The following is a 20,224-nucleotide window of genomic DNA, read 5'->3' on the forward strand; positions in this document are numbered from 1 at the left end:
CAACATCTTGGAAAGTAAGGTAAAGGTTAACCAGATTTGAGTTATGAGGTATTTAGTGTTCGCCTTTGTGTGTGGGGCTGTGCTGTGTGCAATTTATAGACCCATTCTTTGATCTCTATGAGCTTAATTTCTAAATAAAAGTTGATGTCAATATATAGTTAGAAGGGCATACTAACATTTATGTAACTTTTTGCATTGTATTAAAATGTATTCCTGTTTTCTAGCTTTGTTGATGATTAGAATATCTGCTTTCTACTGCTACAGAAAATAGACTCAACCCCTCAGAATACTTGTTTTGCTTTGTTTTGTTTCTAACAGATTGTCATTTTCTTGTGAAAATTTCCAGTGGTAGATCATAAAGGTTCATGAAAGCTTTCATAAACCAGTTCCTTAACTGGAAAGCAACAATAACACTACAAATGTTTGTTTAATCCCAGTATATTTTGAGAACATGTTCAGCCTGACATGATATATCATATGGAAGCCATTTCCTATAATAAATCAGTTTAACATACAAATTGATCTAGTAGTTTTGAAAAATCATAGACTTCCCTGTGAAAATTTCAGTTAGAAACATCTTAATAAGAATCAATATCATACCAAACCATAAGACACAGTCATTAAGAGGAATAATTATGAGGAATTGATCAAAACTGAATTCATTATTATGGCAGTAACTCAGGATTCTCTATTTCAGTGTTTTCTGAGAATTACTTTTTTTTGCCCTAGTTAATTTGTTGAGGGGAGGAGAAATTTTGAACTATGAAAAGAAATATATTGCAAATTTTTGTTTAAGTGCATGGTATACAGCTGTTGATTATATTCACTCATTTCTAGATTTTAATGATTATCTAATTCACTGTAATTTGTTTAGACTTTTAATACAGGCAGGCTATGATGTTAATATTAAAGATTACGATGGCTGGACACCTCTTCATGCTGCAGCTCATTGGGGTAAAGAAGAAGCATGTCGGATTTTAGTGGACAATCTGTGTGATATGGAGATGGTCAACAAAGTGGTAGGCCTTTTAAATGTACCTTAAATATTTTAACTTTTAAAAATAGAGTTTTAGTCTTTAAAATATTATGAGACTATACATTATATAATTGTGTTAAGCTTTCCATAATTGTCAGTTGTTTATTCATTTTTATTATTAAGTCTTTTCCCGCTACTTATGAGGCTCTTCCATTGATATTATATTTAAAAACTCATAAATTAAAACTTTACAAATGTATAAGGTAGAGTATATTCTAAACAATGAACTTTCTGGTGTTCTGGAAACTTGTACCAGTAGGGTTATTATAAGGACTAAGCCGGCAACAAGAAAAATCCTTATTATTTTTGGCCACCAGCTCTTTAAAATTGTCTTTCCCACTGTGAATAAAAACAGATTGACAGATGTTTGTCTGGACTGATTTTTGAAACTAAGTCATACCTGTGGCTAGATGAACTTTTAAGTATATTTGAAATGCATATATTTATCTTAGTATTCTAGTAAGAATTTAATTAATTTTTATGGTGGTAAAATAGAAATAAGATTTCAAAACGGCAAACTTGGAGTTACTACATGACCCAGTTATTCTGCTTGTAGCTGTTATACCCAAAAAAATTAAAACAGATGTCCACACAAAAACCTGTATACAAATGTTCATAGCAGTGTTATTCATTATATACCAGAAAAGCAAAAGCAGATGCAGATGTCCATCAGCCGGTGAATAAATTATCAGACTATGGTGTACAATACAATGGAATAATATTCAGCAATTGAAAAAAGAATGAAGTAGATACTTACTACAACATGGAAGAACCTTGAAAACAGTATGTTAAGTAAAGGAAGCCAGTCACAAAGGACTGTATACTGTATGATTCCTTTCATATGAAATGTCCAGAATAGGTAACAAGAATCTATAGTAACAGGAAGTACGTTAGTGGTTGCCTTAGACTGGGCGAGCAAGGAGGAATGGTGAGGAGATTGCAGTGGGTATGTCATTTATTTTGAGGATGATGAAAATGTTCTAAAACTGGTTGTGGTGATACTCGTGGATATACTAAAAACCATTGGATTGCATACTTTAAATAGTTGACTTGTATGTGAACTATAGATCAATAAAGCTGTTACCAAAATAAGTAAGGGGATGTATATCAGTTGCTTCTTCCTCACATGGATTTTTCATTTATCTACTTCAAATCATTTGTACCATGTTTTGTAGCTACTATAAAAAAAATTACCTAATTCTTTCTGTAGATTTATAGAGAATCACTGAGGGCATAATTTATTGATAACTTTTTATCATCACCAACCCTTTGTTTTCTGTGTAGGGCCAGACAGCCTTTGATGTAGCAGATGAGGACATTTTAGGATATTTAGAAGAGTTGCAAAAGAAGCAAAATCTGGTATGTTTGATGACTATCTAAAAATTGTCTCTATTAGTGAATCCCCTTATAACACTGAATTTCAGACAGTTGAAAAGGTGTTCTTATAATATTTTGTACTGTTTGGTTTTTAGGTATTCCCAGCAAACAAATTAAATGACAGTAAATGAGAATAAAGGAGTAGTGGTGGTATTTTTTTAGCCTTTTGTGTTGCCCTTTCCCCATTTCTCTAGCCTCCCCTTCCCAAAGGAATACTTAGATAATGTATGTGCGTGTGTGCTCAGTTGCTAATCTGTGTCCAATTCTGCGACCCCAATTCTGCGACCCCATGGACTGTAGCCCCCCAGGCTCCTCTGTCCACGGGATTCTCCAGGCAAGAATACTGGAGTGGGTTGCCATGCCCTCCTCCAGGGGAATTTCCCAACCTAGGGATCGAATCCCCTTCTCCTGCATTGTAGGTGGATTCTTTACCTACTGAGCCACCAGGGAAGCCCTGTATAATGTGTATGTTCTCAATAATGTTTTTGTGATTTCATAAGGAGGTTTGCTTAGAAGGTGGAGACAATCTCAGATTTCAAAAATAGCGTACCCTAGAAAAGCAAACAGTTTTGCTTTTTACATATATATTATATATATATTATATATATATATACATACCAATATATATACATATATATATATATATATATTGCTTCCTATAACTAGGAAGCAATTGTTTTAAGTATTATCAGACACCCTAAATGATTAATGGACTCTGGCTTTTTCAGTAAACTAAAGTTGGAGGGATCTTTAAAAAAAAAATCCAACTTAATCCTTTGTGGAGCACCTCCCCGCCTTTTTTTTGGCTGCATAGCATATCTTAGTTCCTCGACCAGGAATTGAACCTGTGCCTTCTGTACAGAAGGGTGGAATCTTAACCACAGGACCACCGGAGAACTCTCCTTTGTGGACATTTTTAACTGTCTAGTTCTTTTTTATTCTTTATCCAAGCCCTTTTCTTTTTAGGTAAAATTTAAATCTTTGTTCTATCTGTTTGTTTTCATTTAGTGTTTGGGAGGCTACTTTGTTACTATTTTAAATTCTGTATTTTGCTGATTTATATTATTTTAATAGTATTCTTATTTTTCTTTGCGTAACTTTTATAAAGCTCCATAGTGAAAAACGGGAAAAGAAATCTCCACTAATTGAATCAACAGCTAATATGGATAATAATCAGTCACAGAAGACCTTTAAAAAGTAAGTAAAATATTAAAGGAGATTTTGTTATTTTTTTAAATGAGTTGGCATGATAGCCACAGATATGGTTATTAGATTTTGTGGATCTGAGAAAAATTAATACATTTATATTGTATTTTGACCTTTTGTTTTTATAATTATTTTAAGGCTTTTTTTCCTTTTACAGTAAAGAGACATTGATTATTGAGCCTGAGAAAAATGCATCCCGTATTGAATCTCTGGAACAAGAAAAGGTTGATGATGAAGAAGAAGGAAAGAAAGATGAATCTAGTTGCTCTAGTGAAGAAGATGAGGAAGATGACTCAGAATCAGAAGCTGAAACAGGTAAAATGTGAAGGATAAAAGGATTTTTAGTGAAATTTTGATGAACTATAAAGTAAGATGAGGTCAGACTTTAATTTTGAAACTTTTCAGACTGACATGCTATTTAAGATACCTGCCAAGCCAGCAACAAGCCTGTAAATTACCTTTCAGGAGTGTTAGAATGTTAAGTATAGTTGTGATTGTATTGTTCTCTAATTACCTGGATGCTCTTGATCACCTTTGTGTTTCACTGACTTACATTTTTAAGTTTGAAGAAGGTGAAGAAGCTTTGAAGACTCCTTTTGGGTGGTACAGATAGGATTAGATGGGTTCCCAGCAATTCAAGAATGCTCCTGCTGCTTTCTGAGACCCAAGTACAGGAAGCTGGCTCCCAAGTATTTCCTGAGTAATAGAAAGTTGGGACTGAGTCCCAAGAATTTTTCCTGTAGACGTGTGGGGAAATTTATTTTGTTTTGAGGAATTTTAAATATATAGAAAAATATAATAAACTTTCATACTCAGACTACCAAAACTAAGCAGCTATTGACTTTTAGCTATATTTGTTTTTAATTTTCTTTTAATAAAATTAAAACTGTTGTCTTCTTTAATCATCACCCTAGTCTACTTCTCTTTCATTTCTTTCCCAAATCACTATCATGAGTTTTTTCCTGAATCTCCTAATCCATTGTTATACTCTTATCTTACATTCAAAAATAATATATAGTAATTATAAGGTTGTTTTGTGTTTCATTTTCTACCCTAGAAATCGTTATGCAGCTTGTTTTTTTTTTACTTAAAAGTTTTGTTTCTATCTATCTGTATCTTTTTATATATAATCTATCCCTTCAGTTACTGTATAATATTCATTAAATACATTGACTTCCTTTTTGATAAAAAATTAACCTAATTCCCAGTGTTTTATTGTAAACAGTCCTGGAGCAGTCATTTTATAATTATCTCCCTGTGTATATGTCCAAGAGGTTCTCTAATAGATATACTGAAAAACTGGATCATTGAGTCATATTTTCATTTTTCACAGATGCTGCCAGATTGTTTTGCTATAACAATTTAAATCCTTTTTATTATCAAGGGTATAGTTTCTATATTTTTTTCCTCTGGCTCACATTTTTATAAATTTTGTTTACTGAATTGCTTTTATTCTTTACTGCCTAATCACTCAAAACTTCTGAAGAGTTTGAGATTCCAGTATTGCCATCTTTGAGTTGTGTAACCTGGCATTTTGGCATTTTAACATATTTACCAGAAATAGTATTTCATTTCCATTAAGATTTTTATTAATGCAAGACTATCATCATAATCTCAGGACTAGTTTGGTGATCAAGTGGTAAACACAAAGGAGCCCTAGAATCCCTTGAACTCCCCCTGTTTCCTCTGGACTCAACAACAGCAGTTTTGAATCAGACTATTTTTACTCACTCAGCAAAATATTTTCTCTAAGAAAATGTGAGAAGTTAAAGTTTACTAAATAAACATGTCAAGGAACATATTGTTAATTCTATTTCCCATTAAAAACAAGATACTGCTAAACAGGTACAGGCTAGCTTTGTTGCCAGGTGCTTTGTTATGAATTTCCTTATTTTCTTGAACTTACTAGTACTACAAGTAAATTATTTTTTGGAAATACACAAAGAGTTTTTGAGGTTTATAAATGGCTAGATTTTAGACTCTAGGGATTGATTAATAATTTTTTATTTATTGCTATCACATTGCTGGTCAGGTAAGTCAGCATATCGTTTGCCTTGATGACACAGTAGTATAAGTAAAATTGGAAGTAGAACAACAGGTAGTCATTGAATATTAAAATTTATTTGTATAACATGCTAATTGAAATATTTCTAATTATAAAAGCAAATTATATGAAAATCAGCATGTACAGTGTTCAAGAACATGAACTGATTCATGCATGTAATTATGGATGTAAGTTATTTAATCTGATTTCTCTGAAATCAGGGTAATAATACCTGCTTTACATGGATACTGTATAATAATTACTCTGTAATAAACATTAATTTTCATATATTGTGTAAAATTAAAGTTTACTCATTTAAATATGATTAATGTACATGTTTATCTAATAATACTTCAGTTAAATTTGTTCAGTTCATTTGAAAGATAAAATGACACCATTGAAATTTAAATTGACTCAAATACAAGTATTTAAAGTTCCAGAAAAACATCTATTTCTACTTTATTGACTATGCCAAAGCCTTTGACTGTGTGGATCACAATAAACTGTGGAAAATTCTGAAAGAGATGGGAATACCAGACCACTTGACCTGCCTCTGGAGAAACCTATATGCAGGTCAGGAAGCAACAGAACTGGATATGGAACTACAGACTGGTTCCAAATAGGAAAAGGAGTATGTCAAGGCTGTATATTGTCACCCTGCTTATTTAACTTATATGCAGAGTACATCATGAGAAACGCTGGGCTGGAAGAAACACAGGCTGGAATCAAGATTGCTGGGAGAAATATCAATAACCTCAGATATGCAGATCACAAACCCCTATGGCAGAAAGGGAAGAAGAACTAAAGAGCCTCTTGATGAAAGTGAGAGGAGAGTGAAAAAGTTGGCTTAAAGCTCAGCATTCAGAAAACAAAGATCATGGCATCTGGTCCTATCACTTCATGGGAAATAGATGGGGAAACAGTGGAAACAGTGTCAGAGTTTATTTTTTTGGGCTCCCAAATCACTGCAGATGGTGACTGCAGCCATGAAATTAAAAGACGCTTACTCCTTGGAAGGAAAGTTATGACCAACCTAGATAGCATATTCAAAAGCATATTCAAAAAGCATATTACTTTGCTAACAAAGGTCCATCTAGTCAAGGCAATGGTTTTTCCAGTGGTCTTGTATGGATGTGAGAGTTGGATTGTCAAGAAAGCTGAGTGCCGAAGAATTGATGCTTTTGAACTGTGGTGTTGGAGAAGACTCTTTAGAGTCCCTTGGACTGCAAGGAGATCCAACCAGTCCATTCTAAAGGAGATCAGCCCGGGCATTTCTTTGGAAGGGATGATGCTAAAGCTGAAACTCCAGTACTTTGGCCACCTCATGCAAAGAGTTGACTCATTGGAAAAGACTCTGATGCTGGGAGGGATTGGGGGCAGGAGGAGAAGGGGACAAAAGAGGATGAGATGGCTGGATGGCATCATCAACTCAATGGACATGAGCTTGAGTGAACTCCGGGAGTTGGTGATGGACAGGGAGGCCTGGCGTGCTGCAATTCATGGGGTTGCAGAGTGGACACGACTGAGCAACTGAACTGAACTGAAAGTTAGTTTTCTGTAGTTAATCTCCTCTCTGTGAGATATGCTTTGGCCCCTAGTCTCTAGTAAAATTTTCTTGTTCAGTCTAAGTCATGTCCGACTCTTTTTGACCTCATAGAGTGTAGTATATTAGGCTCTTCTGTCCTCTAGTAAAATATGTCATTACAAATCAAACTACAGGCACATCTGCACCAAGACTAGCACCCAGATCTCCTAGCTCATAAGAAGAATTCAAGAACTGGAAGTCCAGATAGCTCAGAGATTTGTTACCTAATTTTTCTTAATTGATCTTTTCTATACAACTCACTGGGCTTCCCTGGTGGCTCAGTGGTAAAGAATCCGCTTGCCAGCTCATTTTTCCACAGCTTTCAGGTTCGGACGCACTTCAAATGCTCAGGAATCACAAAGAACTCTCGTGAAAATGTGGTTTGATTCAAAGGAGCTTCCAAGTTGGAGGACAGGACAGGACAGGACGTATCCCAGTGTGGATTATGGTGATGCTGCAGCATCTCATCACCAGTCCCCAGGGATTCACCTGCCTCCCAGGGTGAATGCAGGTTGTTCCAATGGCAGTAGATTAATCTTGTCTTACAGTGCCTTTCAGTCTGCTTAGGGTCAGATTCCTGGAAAGAGCTGAGAGAGGAGCAGCTTGTTCCTTGTCTTATATACTCCTGAAAAGCCTCCAGAGTTAAAAGCTACCACTGCCAGTTAAGATTTCTCAGAGGTCCAGCTCCTTGTCTGGAGCCTGAGAATGATTTAAGGGGAAAGGAGTAAGCCATATTTCTGCTCACCTCCAGTCTGAAGTTAAAGAGGTCTGAAGAAAGAACAAAGCATATACAATGGAATCCAACTTGGAGGATATAAAAAATGAAATGAAATTTTCTTGTATAGCATACCTGTTCAAATTAGCATACAGTCATTTTAGCCTTTCTAAATAGAGTTAAAAAAAAAAAAAAAAATCTTCCTGCCAAACAGGAAACCACGGGTTCGATCCCTGGGTCAGGAAGATCCCCAGAAGAAGAAAATGGCAACCCACTCCAATATTGCCAGAAAAATCCCTCGGACAGAGTAGTCTGGTGGGCTGCAGGCCATAGGGTCGTTCAGTTGGACGCGACTAAACAGCAACAGCATACAAACTCTCAGTGCTGGGCACTGCTATTTAGCAAACCTCCTGACCTTTGGGTTGAAATTTTGTTGTTTATAGAATGGAAAGAATTAGACTAGGTTATCTGGATAGTTCTTTAAAGTCTTCTATTCTGTAAATATGAATAGAACTAATCACTATCAAATTGTGTTATGTTAGTTCCCAATTTGAAGTTTAAGCATACGAGTCACTCTGCTGAGTTTCTCAGAAAGCTAACTTTAAATGTTTCTCTAAAGCATTGTACTTGATAATTTTGTTCTTCCTGTTGCTAGTAGCTAGTTGTGCCAGGAAAATTTGACTCGATCTCAAGAATTAACCCATGTAAATGCTGTGTGGTTCCTTCTCTCTCACTCTTTTAATATCAACAAGGCTTTATCATACTTTATTTGGCAAGCTTGAGAAAGCAGTCATTTCCCTATAGAGCTGCAGCTTGACCTGATGATTTCTAAACTGTTTCTTTTTTCTTTTTGCAGGGTTGTTTCCTTGGGAAACTATTTTATATTAAATAACTATTTTGCTGGATTTTCTTTTGTTAAATATTTACAAAACCAGTTTTAAATCAGTTTCATATAAATCAGATTGAAAATAGGGACTCAACCAAAAGTTTAATTTCCTTCCAAATGATTTGTAAATTTTTGAGAGGTAGTTGAGGGAATGAGGAAAGGGAAGTATAGTTTTGCTTTTAGTTTTTTGTTTTTTCCTTTAGGACATGGAGTTTTTATTCTTCGTTGAAGTCAAATGAATGTAAAGGGCTTCAATAACATTGATAATGTTTACTTAAGTTGAATGATGGATACCTGGGGTTGGTTTCATTATTACTCATAAACCAACCATAAATGTTTGCATATGTGCATATACATTCTTTGATGTATGTATTTATTTCAATAATATAAAACAAATTTTTAAATCTAGAGAAAATAGGAAAAAACGAGAAAATGCAAAAAAATATGCTGAACTTTATTTCTCCTTCCAGACTATAAGCTTTATGCAGTTATTTTGTCTTTTCGTTGACTGATATATCCCCAGTGCTTAGGACAATGCTTGAGGTCTTAGGCACTTAATAAATATTCATTGAATTAATCTCTTCAGTTAGATGGATTGTTTCCCAGGAGGATGGTTTAATTAAGAGTGTACATGATTTGTACTTAATTATGCTGAGTAGGCTTAGCTTCTGTTGAATGAAAAGAGATTTAACAATGAGAAAAAAAGCTTATTAGACTGAGTTTAGCTCATTCAGTTTATTTGAACAGCTATGGTAATAGTGATTTTTAAATGTGTCAGTTTGGCCTTGTCCTTTGATATAGTTTGAGATTATGCTTTCAGCCCTATTAACATAGGGAAGAGAGGTAGTATAATAAAAATGAATGTCTCATAGAGCTTTAAAAGCAGTATATTTCTTCCCAGAAGTATAGAAAGATACCTGTTCTATCCCATTTTGAAACTAAAGGAATACTTTAAAGCTCAGTTAAATGACTTTTGACTATTTGAAAAGTTAACTTTTCTAGCTCATTTATAAATTATAGTTAATTTAAAGGTTTAAATTTATATGTGACTTGTGCTAAAAGCTAGTTTGATTTCTGTGTTCAAATAGTCTTTGAATTTTTGCTAGCATCATATTGATTTTTTTCTAGTATTTCAAAAATCTTTTTCTAAGTGATCAATTATTAGTTGGAAATTGTCTTGATACATCATTGGAAGAGATTTAACCTAATTCAGCTTATGTTGTACCCATTTAACTTTATACCTTTTAGGGGTGAGAAGGAATGCTCTTTGTGACATTTAAATGTAACTGTTTGACAGGAATGTAATTACTGACAAAGAGCAGTTTCGGATGTCCTAGAACAAAAAAGAGCTATAAGTTTTAGATAAGCAATATGGAATTTTTTGAAGTTATGTTGTATTCAAGTGTTCAGGTTTTAAAAATTAATTTAAAGTTTTTTTTAAAAACTTCCATAGTGTTAGAAGTACAAAAGTCAGATTTTGTTTGTGCTTTTTATTCTTAAAAGTCTGGTTATGTGTCATGTTCTTATTTAAGTCTTGTACATATTGAAACATTTCTAGAAACTCCTTGAAAAATTCTCTTGTTAAAAGAGATGATAGTGGGAAAACAGAAATACAGTATTAAATACTATTTTAAATACCTCTGAAACTGAACTCATCTAGAATCATGACTCTTAATGTTCTTTTTCTTTTTTTCCCTCCTAAAGATAAGACAAAACCCATGGCTTCTGTAACTAATGCCAATACTTCTAGTACACAAGCAGCTCCTGTAGCTGTTACAACACCTACTGTGTCATCTGGTCAGCCAACACCTACATCACCTATTAAAAAGGTAAAACAAAATTGTGTTTGTTAAAAAATAAATGTATTCTGTGTAAGTACCATTTAAGTTAAAGCATGAAGACAGTTCTAAGTTTAAGGTTTTAGAATAAAAATACTTTTTCTTTACTGAGATTTCTGCTGAACCTGTTACATTCTTTTTTCAGATACTTTTTGCAGTTGATATTAGTTAATCATTGAAAAAATAAAGAGGAGAAAAATAAAATTTTTCATATAAAAAACTACTGAACATGGTAGTTTTTTATTTCCTTTGACTTTTGAGAAACAAGAGTTTTGTATCTTTTATTTCTATTGAGTAAAGGTACTTTTTGGTAATTTGAGGTGTGTATAAGTTAAGCCCGAAAAAAACTGCCACAGGTCACTAAGAGAACTGGAATCTTGATTTTCTAGTTCATTTACAAAGCACCAGGTATGTCTGAACAAACCAAAGGTCAGCTGCTGACCCCACCTCTTGTTAGTTGTTGTGACTCTAGGCGAGTTACTATCTTCCTTATATGTTCTCCCTAAAAAGGACAAAACAAAAATGATAGTAAAGAGAGAAAATAAGTTACCATTGTTAAGCAGTAACTGAAAGAGCTTGGCTAGTGACTAAGTGCTCCCAAAATGTTAGTTTCATTTCTTCCTCTTCCTTATTTTGTTCTCTATTTATTATCCTTCCTACTTTACTTTCTCCACCAAACAGTGCTTTCCAACTTCGTGTGTTGATATTCAAGACTTCTTTTCCCTGATATTTCAGAACCCATACTTTTTTAAACCCATATTAAAGATTAAGGGTTTTTCTGTGGGTTTTTTTTTTTTTTTTTTTCTTTAACCTACTGGTCTCGTTTTAAAGGCTTCTCCCTACCAGCCCTTACCTGTCTTTTATAAGCAAACTCATTTCCCTCTCTGTGTAACACACACTCACATACACGTTTGTGCATGCACACACACATAGGCACTCACCCTTTTTTTTTCTTTTCTCAGAACTGTTTTAAGAATTGACTGCTTGCACTGTAACACAGTATTCCTGAATACTTGAGTATGTATTTAAGTACAAATGCATTATCCTTCATTACCACAGTGACATTAATATACTTAGAAAATTTGACATTGATATAAAACATTATTTATGCTAATATACAAACCATACTCAGAATTTTCCCAGTTGTCCTCCTAGTAACACCTTTCTAGATTTTTCAAATCTAGATTTTTTGACTTTTCAGATTTTTTTTTTAATTTTTCAAAATGTTTTGATTTTTCAAATTAAAGGTCCACTCACAAATTACACATTGTATTCATTTATCATGTCTCTGCCTTTGGACTTCTTATTTTGTTGCTTTTCTGACATTATTTGGTTTGCATTGGTTTGAGGACTAATTTTAAATCCCCACAGCAGTTCTATCATATTGTCAGTTTTGCTATTCTTTAGATTTGATACCAAGTGGCCACAATTTGAGCCTTTTAAAATCATAAGCTAGAGAAAGACCCATACTGTTATTAATAATCCTCCCTTGAAACTCTTCCAAAGGAAAGAAGTAGAGTGAATTTTTAATGGTAGAAATAACATGAATTTAACTTGTACAGTTTGAATATCAGGAGACTCTGACTAAATCATCTCACCTTCTATATTCTAGAACTGAGGGCTTCTTAAATGCAATTAGAAACTATCTTCAAATGGCCATAATTTATATATGCTTTAAAATTAAATTCTCCAGAAGCAGTCTATCTGCAAAGTTTTCAAGATAGTTATCATAACTGGAGTTACCATGAGCTGCTTTAACTAAAGGTTTATTTAATTATAGAACCCCATTTTACTTCTTAAGTGAATACTGAACTTTAACTCTTTTGATTTATTATCTGTTAGAACTACAGATTTATCAAAAAGTTCCCATAAGCTCCATTCCCGCCAAGAAGCCAGCTGTTAGTCTTTTGAGTATTTAGCTAAGCAATCTCTTTCCTACTGTAGTCAAATAATTACAGTAGGCTTCTTATCAATTATATTTTTCTCAAACATAACCCTAGATTTATGGCAGGTTACTTCTCAGTTTATGCCAACTGCCCTCACTGAAAGCAAATACTTAATAGCTCTGTTAGATTAGTGGGCCAATTATCCCTTTCTATAAAAGTTCTTATTTTATTACCAATTATTAATCAGAATTGATTCTAATTCTTAATTAAGTTGACCTAATGACAATTGTTTCTCTAATTTGTATATTTAGAAACTGCATTTTATTCTCAAGTTGAAGATTACTTTAAAGATTATTTTGTTTCAGTATTTGTTCGTTATGTTTTATGGCCAAATTTTATTCAAAGTAATAAAGTCTTGTACAAAAGAATGAAGTATTTTAAAATTTAATCAGTATTATGTATGACTTTTAAAGCCTGTTATATTCAGTGATAATGTATTTACTTTAATTTAGCATTTTAGTTTTTTTTTTAACGTTTTAAGATTTTCCCTTTAACTTAGAGACCTAACAAATTTCCTTAGATGAATTCTTAATCTATAAATGTATCATAAAAGATTTTGTAATTAAGAATTCTATTTTTAGGTTGCCACTCACTCCTCAACTTCTGTTTTTTTAGACACAGTTGTCTTAAGTTCTCTAGCTTCTTCCACCAGTGCATAAGCCTTATATAAATAGACACACATACACATGAACATGCATGACAAGGAATAGATCACAACCCTGAAAGCTCTACAGCAGTATTGAATATCACTTATATTCTGTAATAACTCCTGACAACTATAGGGAAACATAGATGTATTCCCTTTAAAAGTTCTTCTCTTCAGTTGTTGACTTGTCAGCTAAAATTGCAGAACTATTTCTGTAGCAATGAGATCAAGCCTATAATTTGTGGATATATTAACTGTAAAACCATTAGTTTGATCTTATGATTTAACTAAATAGTAAGTTTATTTCATTATTTAACTTAATAAGTTAAATAATGTTTTATATTAAAATTTTATCTTAACAGTAAGTTTATTGTTAGTTAACATTTTAACTAACAGTTTAACTAACAATGTTTATATATATAACTCTGTAGTCAAAGTAAATATTGTTGGAATCTCTAAAAAAGATTATCTATTCTGCTGTCTACACATACATTCCAATACATGTAGATTGTCTTTACTAGATGGTAAAAATTTAGAGTTGTCTTGATTACATGTTCTTGCTAATTGAACCTAATTATTAATATAATAAAATTAAATAAAAGACTAGGTGCTGTGGGTATATGAAGTATACCAATAAAAGTGTATAATTGTAAAACAGTGGTTTTAAAATGGAAGAAATCATTTTTGATTTGAGGTAGTGGAGTTAGAACATTTGTGATAGATCTTAAAGAATGTGTAGGTAGTATTTCAGCCTAACAGAGAAGAGAGTTTGTATAGTTTGTTGAAACAGAAGAGAAACGATGTGATCAAAGTAGGGATAATATAGAGTATTTTTTCAGGAAAAATGAGTTGTCAAATTTGATTAATTTACAGGATACATATATGAAGTGAAACAGGAAAAGTAGAGCCAAACTGTGAAATGTTTTCATTCCTATGGTAACGTTTTTGTGATCTGATAGATATAGGGAATCATAGATATTTGAACAAGGCCGTGAGAGAATTATTCTTTATAGAGTATTATTCTGATACCAATGTACAGGTGTATTTGAAGGCGAGAGACTGAGTGAGAGAAGGTTTATTAGGAAGTCATTGAAGTTTCCCAACATGATAATATAAATCAGAAGAGTGGCAGTGGTCTTATATAAAGGAGAGGAGGAGGTTTAGAGACTTGTCACTTAATTTACAATTGCAGGAAGATGACAAAGAAGAGGTCTAACATGACTTTCAAGTTGCAAATGCAGGGGACTGGGGCTTCCTCCACAGTCCAGTGGTTAAGACTCCCTGCTTCCACTGCAGGGACCATGGATTTGATCCCTGATCAGGGAACTAAAATCCCACATCCCACATGCCTGCACAATGTGGCCAAAAAAAATTTTTTTAGGGATTGAATAGATTACTGATGCCCGTAACAGAAATAGGGAACCAAGGAAGAGCTGGTTTGGAAATAAAGGTGTTGCACTTTACACATTGTTTCCGTTTCCAGTTCCAGTTTTCCTTATCTATAGTCCATTCTACAGGTAAATAGAAGTTCGGAACTGGGACGTTAGGAGTGAGATTGAGTTGCAGAATAACACATTTGAGAAGAAGCTGAATACAATGCATGAGGATATAAAGAAGACCCTACTCCCAGCACTCAGAAGGAAATATAAAGAGAAGATAGGATATATGAGAACAGACTACTGGAGTGCTTATGTTACAGGGTTATGACAAGGAAATTTGTTACAATGACAGCAACAAAAAGACCAAGAATGGGGGTAGTCAGAAGAGTAGGAAAGTCAAAGTAGTGTCCTGGTTATAAAAACAAAAAAAAAAATCTCAGGGAATAGGTATACTTGAGTTAACTCAAAGAGGTTCATTTATATACCAGAAATAGAAAGATGCCTTTAAACAGATAACCAGTTCTTAAATTACAATTTATGTTAGATAGAGAGGAGGTATATCAGTTTTAACAGTGCAACAAAATTTCTAACTTGATAATACTGCCTCATTTTTCTCAACTCTAAAATGATAGTAAAGTTCTATTTCATTGGATGGTTTCAGGACTAAATGAGATAACCCATATGAAGCACTTCTTTTAGGCCTGACACAAGTGAACATTTGTTAAATGTTCGCTTCTGTTGTAACATTCAGCAAATATTATTTACTATTTTATCATGGAAGAGTAAGATTTGTTTCTAGTTTGAGGAAGGTTCTAGGGGCAGAGAGGATTAGCAAACCATAGTCTGTGGGCCAAACGTGGCCCCCTACCTGTTTTTTGTACAGTCTGCGAATTAGAATGCTTTTAATATTTTTAAATGGTTGGCAGAGGCAGGGGAAGATTAAAAGAAAAAGAGTATTTTGTGACACAAATTCTAACTTCACTGCCCCTAAATAAAGTTTTATTGTAACACACCCATGTTCATTCACTTGTATGTTACCTATGGCTGGGTTTGTACTGTAACAGCATAGATGAGTAGTTAAAGCCTAAAATTTACAACCTGACCTTTCATAGAAAAAAAGTTTGCCAGCCTGTGTTCTCAAGTAGTGTGACTTTAAACTCTGAAATCAGTAAGGAATCATCGCAGTGCCTATCATACTGAGTAAAATATTACAGAGCTTCCTGGACTTTCTCAGCCAAGGGAGACTTTAGTGTTTTACTGATTTTTTTTCACAGTGCCATTTGGCCCAAAGGAATACCTCTTTATTTCATTTATTAAGTAGTTACTACAAAAAAGTTAGTAATGGCAGTTTGTGCTGTGTCCAACAGATGTCACTGTACTTCACTTAAAATTTTAAAACATTCCACAGCACTCCTGTGATTTTGTTCTTGCATCTTGAATGCCTCAGTGCACATTTTGGAAACTGAGAAATGCTGTATGTCTTGAGTCTCTTTTCAACCTTATTGATAGGAATTAATTACTGGAAATACTAGAGATTTTTTTGTCTAGAAAGTATCCAACATTATGGTGCTTTTAACAAGTTCTTTTAAACTTCTGTTACGGTAAACCTGGGCTATAAATATGAAAGAAAGGTTGTTTTGGGTTGTTTAATTGTTTAATTATCCATATCCTGTGCTTGTAGTAACTAGTTAGTTGCTGTGTTAACTGTCTATATTTAACTGTGGTTGAATATTTAAACTCTGTAAGTGCAGTTGATGAAGTGAACTAGTTTAAAGATTATGGGTGTTTCATTTTTAGGGCTGTTGGAAAACTGAAGTGAAATAAATATTTGTACAAAAATAGTTTTTAGTTGACATGTTTAATGTTTGGTAGAAAAATCCAATGATAAATTTAAGGCTATAATATTTAAAATATTAATGAATTAAATATTATGATTAGATATATATTGATGATTACTTTTGTTGTTGATGATGGATTTAAAATTTTTTAACCCTAGTACAAAGTGAATAAAAACAAAATTCAAGTGCAGTAGTTCACTCCATACTAGAATATTACCAGCTCTCTGTGCCTTTAACTGCATTAGAAGTTTCTCAGTTAGATTTTTTCGGATGCTCTTATACTAAAACTGGAACTTATTCCCAGTGACTCTTATTAAAGATCGGAGAGTTACCCAGTATCGGGGTTTTACTTTATTGTAAAATTCTTTTAAAAAAGGAGAAAAGTCTGTTTTGCTCATAACTTCCTTTTATATTTTCAAACTTTCAATCTGTGTCTCTTTACCTGTCTTATTTTAATTGGCTTTAGTATGATTTCATTGCTCCTATCATGCCTGTGGTGGAATCAGTAGATCCCGCATCGTGGAGGCAGGGCTTGCGCAAAACTGGCATTGTTCTTGTGCCCAGTAAGGGCGAAAAATCTATGGTGAGGCTTTTCCATGTGCAAGGATTTATATTAGGTTACAACATAACAAGTTTAATGTGAATATTGGTTTCAACGATGCATGGTTTTAAGTCATTATGGTGTGCTCATTTCTCTTCTCTGTATTTGCATCATAATTTTTCTGTGTGATACAAAGTGTGGAGTGTGTGTTCTTAAACCTAACATCTCGACAGGTAATATTTCTTTTTTCAGTTTTAGATCTTTACATTTTGACTAAGACATTAACCTGCTTAGTAAGTGTTTCTTCTGAAACTATTAACTGTAATTTTTAAGTGTTTAATCTGTAAACTTCTTTCCAGTTTAAGGACTGATCGGTCTTGATAATTTTTTTCCTTTTCCTGAAAAATAAAATAAAAACAGTTTCCAGCTTCAGCTACAAAAATTTCTCCCAAAGAAGAAGAGAGAAAAGATGAGTCCCCTGCATCTTGGAGGTTAGGACTTAGAAAGACGGGCAGTTACGGTGCACTTGCAGAAATCACAGCATCTAAAGAAGCTCAGAAGGAAAAAGACACTGCAGGTGTCATGCGCTCAGCTTCCAGTCCCAGACTTTCCTCCTCTTTGGATAATAAAGAAAAGGTAATCTGTTTCACAATTTGGTTTCTATAAGAACTATAACAATTGGTTCTCTACTGTGTATCATTATTATATCTGTATATCAACTTAAATTCATTGACTTAATGAATGACATGAAAATACAAATGTACCTACCTTCAGCCAATATCTATGTGGAATATAATTATTGGGGAGATAAGATGTATTTACCCAAAACATAAATTATGAGACTGTACTCAATTACAGGAATCCTTTACTCTGTAAAATCTATCAAGTGATAAGCTAATTTTATTTATTAAGAAAGATTTTCAAAATTTAGGAATGCATTTGTTCTAGACTGTGATTATACTCATAGGTTGCATTTATCCAATATCTACAATTTCTTTACCTACTTTTTTCATCTGATACATCCCAGCTTTGTCCTAGTGAGCAATTTTAATAGCTGTATTTTGAAAGGCATTATTAAATTGCATTAAATACAGTGTACCACAGTTCATTGAATGCTATTTTATGTAATTGGATTATTTTCCATTGCATTTTTAGTACTCAGATATTTTTCCATATAGTTTTCTTGTACTATATAAGAATGTTTATTTATATGTATTGAAATTCAGAAATGAATTATTCATAAAGTATTGTTAAGATTTTTATTTTTTATAAATTTATTGTCCTCTTGTCTCCAAGTACTTGGTGGATACCATATAATGAGAATATAACAGATTCCATTACATGGCATCTACACTCTTAGATTTGGATAAATATAATTGAAATAATTTTTTGTTTTATATAATTATATTTTAAAGCGTAGAATATAAAAGTAGTAAATAGCTTATATAATGTAAATAATTGAGACTTACAGTGAATCATATTTGAGAACTCTTCTCTCTGAAAAAAATAAGGATGTTTTGTCTTATAATACTATGTTACAGTAAATAATATGTTACAGAAGTTTAAGAAACAGTCATTAAAATGGGGAGGAATTTTTCTTATGTTAAAATGATCTAATTCTCGATTAAGGGAGAAAGAAAAGAAAATTAATTTGAACAGGCTGTCATTTAGTGCTTATAGTCCTTGAGTATTGATAGACATCAGTTTTAGAGTTTAGCTAGGAATGATGGAAATACTATCAAATAAACTGTGATGACTGTGTAATTATACGTTGTTGCATACTTTTTCCATATTTTTAGCAGCACCTGTAATCATCGCACTGATTTATTTTCACTCTTTTTTTCTCGCCTTTGTGTAGGAGAAAGATAGTAAAGGAACTAAGCTTGCATATGTTACGCCTACAATACCAAGGCGGCTTGCCAGTACATCTGACATTGAAGAGAAAGAAAACAGGTGGGTTCATTGTCATTTGCTTTATTTATTTATTTGTTTTTTTACTATGAAATCTTTACTATCTAGCATGAGAGTTAAAATATGAGGGTTGGGTTCTTATTACATGGTATGTAGATTTCAGGAAGAAATGGAGGGTGTTCCTAATAGTAATAACACCCGGTACGTGGATCTGAGGAGGTACAGAATTTGGTATGTTCATGAAATAACGGTATAAATAAAGGCATTATGGTTGTATCAGAGGGAAAGGACAGTGGTGGCAGATGAGGTCACTGACTAGCATATGCTTCTAAATATTTGGAACATCATGCAAAAGGAGAAAGCAGGAAGAAAAAGCCATTACTTAATCACTGACAACATTTTAGTTTGTTTCTTCACTTTTCAGCACATACAGAGTATGAGAACTTTTTAATAATGATTGTAGTCATGTTATAGTACTCAGTTTGTGTCTTTTTCTTTCACCTGAGATCTCATAAGCAGTCTTGTATGTTAGCATCTTGACTATGAGGGCTACTCCATATTTTCTAAGGGATTCTTGCCCACACTAGTAGATAAAATGGTCATCTGAATTAAATTCGCCCATTCTAGTCCATTTTGGTTCACTGATTATTAAAATGTCGATGTTCACTCCTGGAGTCTGAAGTCAGGTCTGCCTTAGGAAGCATCACTACAAACAGAGCTAGTAGAGGTGATGAAATTCCAGCTGAGCTATTTCAAGTCCTAAAAGATGATGCTGTTAAAGTGCTGCACTCATTCAGAAAATTTGGAAAACTCAGCAGTGGCTACAGGACTGTAAAGATCAGTTTTCATTCCAATTCCAAAGAAAGGCAATGCCAAAGAACGCTCAAACTACCACACAATTGCACTCATCACACATGCTAGCAAATAAATGCTCAGAATTCTCCAAACCAGGCATCAACAATAGTAAACTGAGAAATTCCAGATGTTCAAGCTGGATTTAGAAAAGGCAGAGGAACCAGAGATCAAACTGCCAGCATCCATTGGATCATTGAAAAAGCAAGAGAGTTCCAGAAAAACCAGAAAAACAACTACTTCTGCTTTATTGACTATGCCAAAGCCTTTGTGTGGATCACAACAAACTGGAAAATTCTTAAAGAGATGGAAATACCAGAACCACCTGACCTGCCTCCTGAGAAATCTGTATCCAGGTCAAGAAGCAACAGTTAGAACCAGACATGAAACAACAGACTGGTTCCAAATTGGGAAAAGAGTACGT

General features: G+C 33.4%; 1 protein-coding gene across 7 annotated transcripts in view; it reads left to right on the top strand.

Moving 5' to 3' along the window:
• PPP1R12A (protein phosphatase 1 regulatory subunit 12A) overlaps positions 1-20,224 on the top strand; it is a 166,954-nt gene that overhangs the window by 103,401 nt on the left and 43,329 nt on the right. For 4 of the 7 annotated variants that reach the window (XM_070370969.1, XM_070370971.1, XM_070370968.1 and 1 more), the window contains exons 5-12: positions 875-1,019; positions 2,321-2,395; positions 3,522-3,610; positions 3,777-3,934; positions 10,554-10,678; positions 16,963-17,079; positions 17,458-17,673; positions 18,896-18,990. In XM_070370969.1, coding sequence (XP_070227070.1) covers positions 875-1,019; positions 2,321-2,395; positions 3,522-3,610; positions 3,777-3,934; positions 10,554-10,678; positions 16,963-17,079; positions 17,458-17,673; positions 18,896-18,990 — 1,020 coding nt within the window. The remainder of the gene's footprint in view (positions 1-874; positions 1,020-2,320; positions 2,396-3,521; positions 3,611-3,776; positions 3,935-10,553; positions 10,679-16,962; positions 17,080-17,457; positions 17,674-18,895; positions 18,991-20,224) is intronic. The other 3 variants (XM_070370972.1, XM_005910226.3, XM_005910228.3) reach the window with 1 other exon arrangement.

This window comes from Bos mutus, chromosome 5, assembly GCF_027580195.1.
Source record: "Bos mutus isolate GX-2022 chromosome 5, NWIPB_WYAK_1.1, whole genome shotgun sequence".
In the NCBI taxonomy this organism is placed as follows: domain Eukaryota; kingdom Metazoa; phylum Chordata; class Mammalia; order Artiodactyla; family Bovidae; genus Bos; species Bos mutus.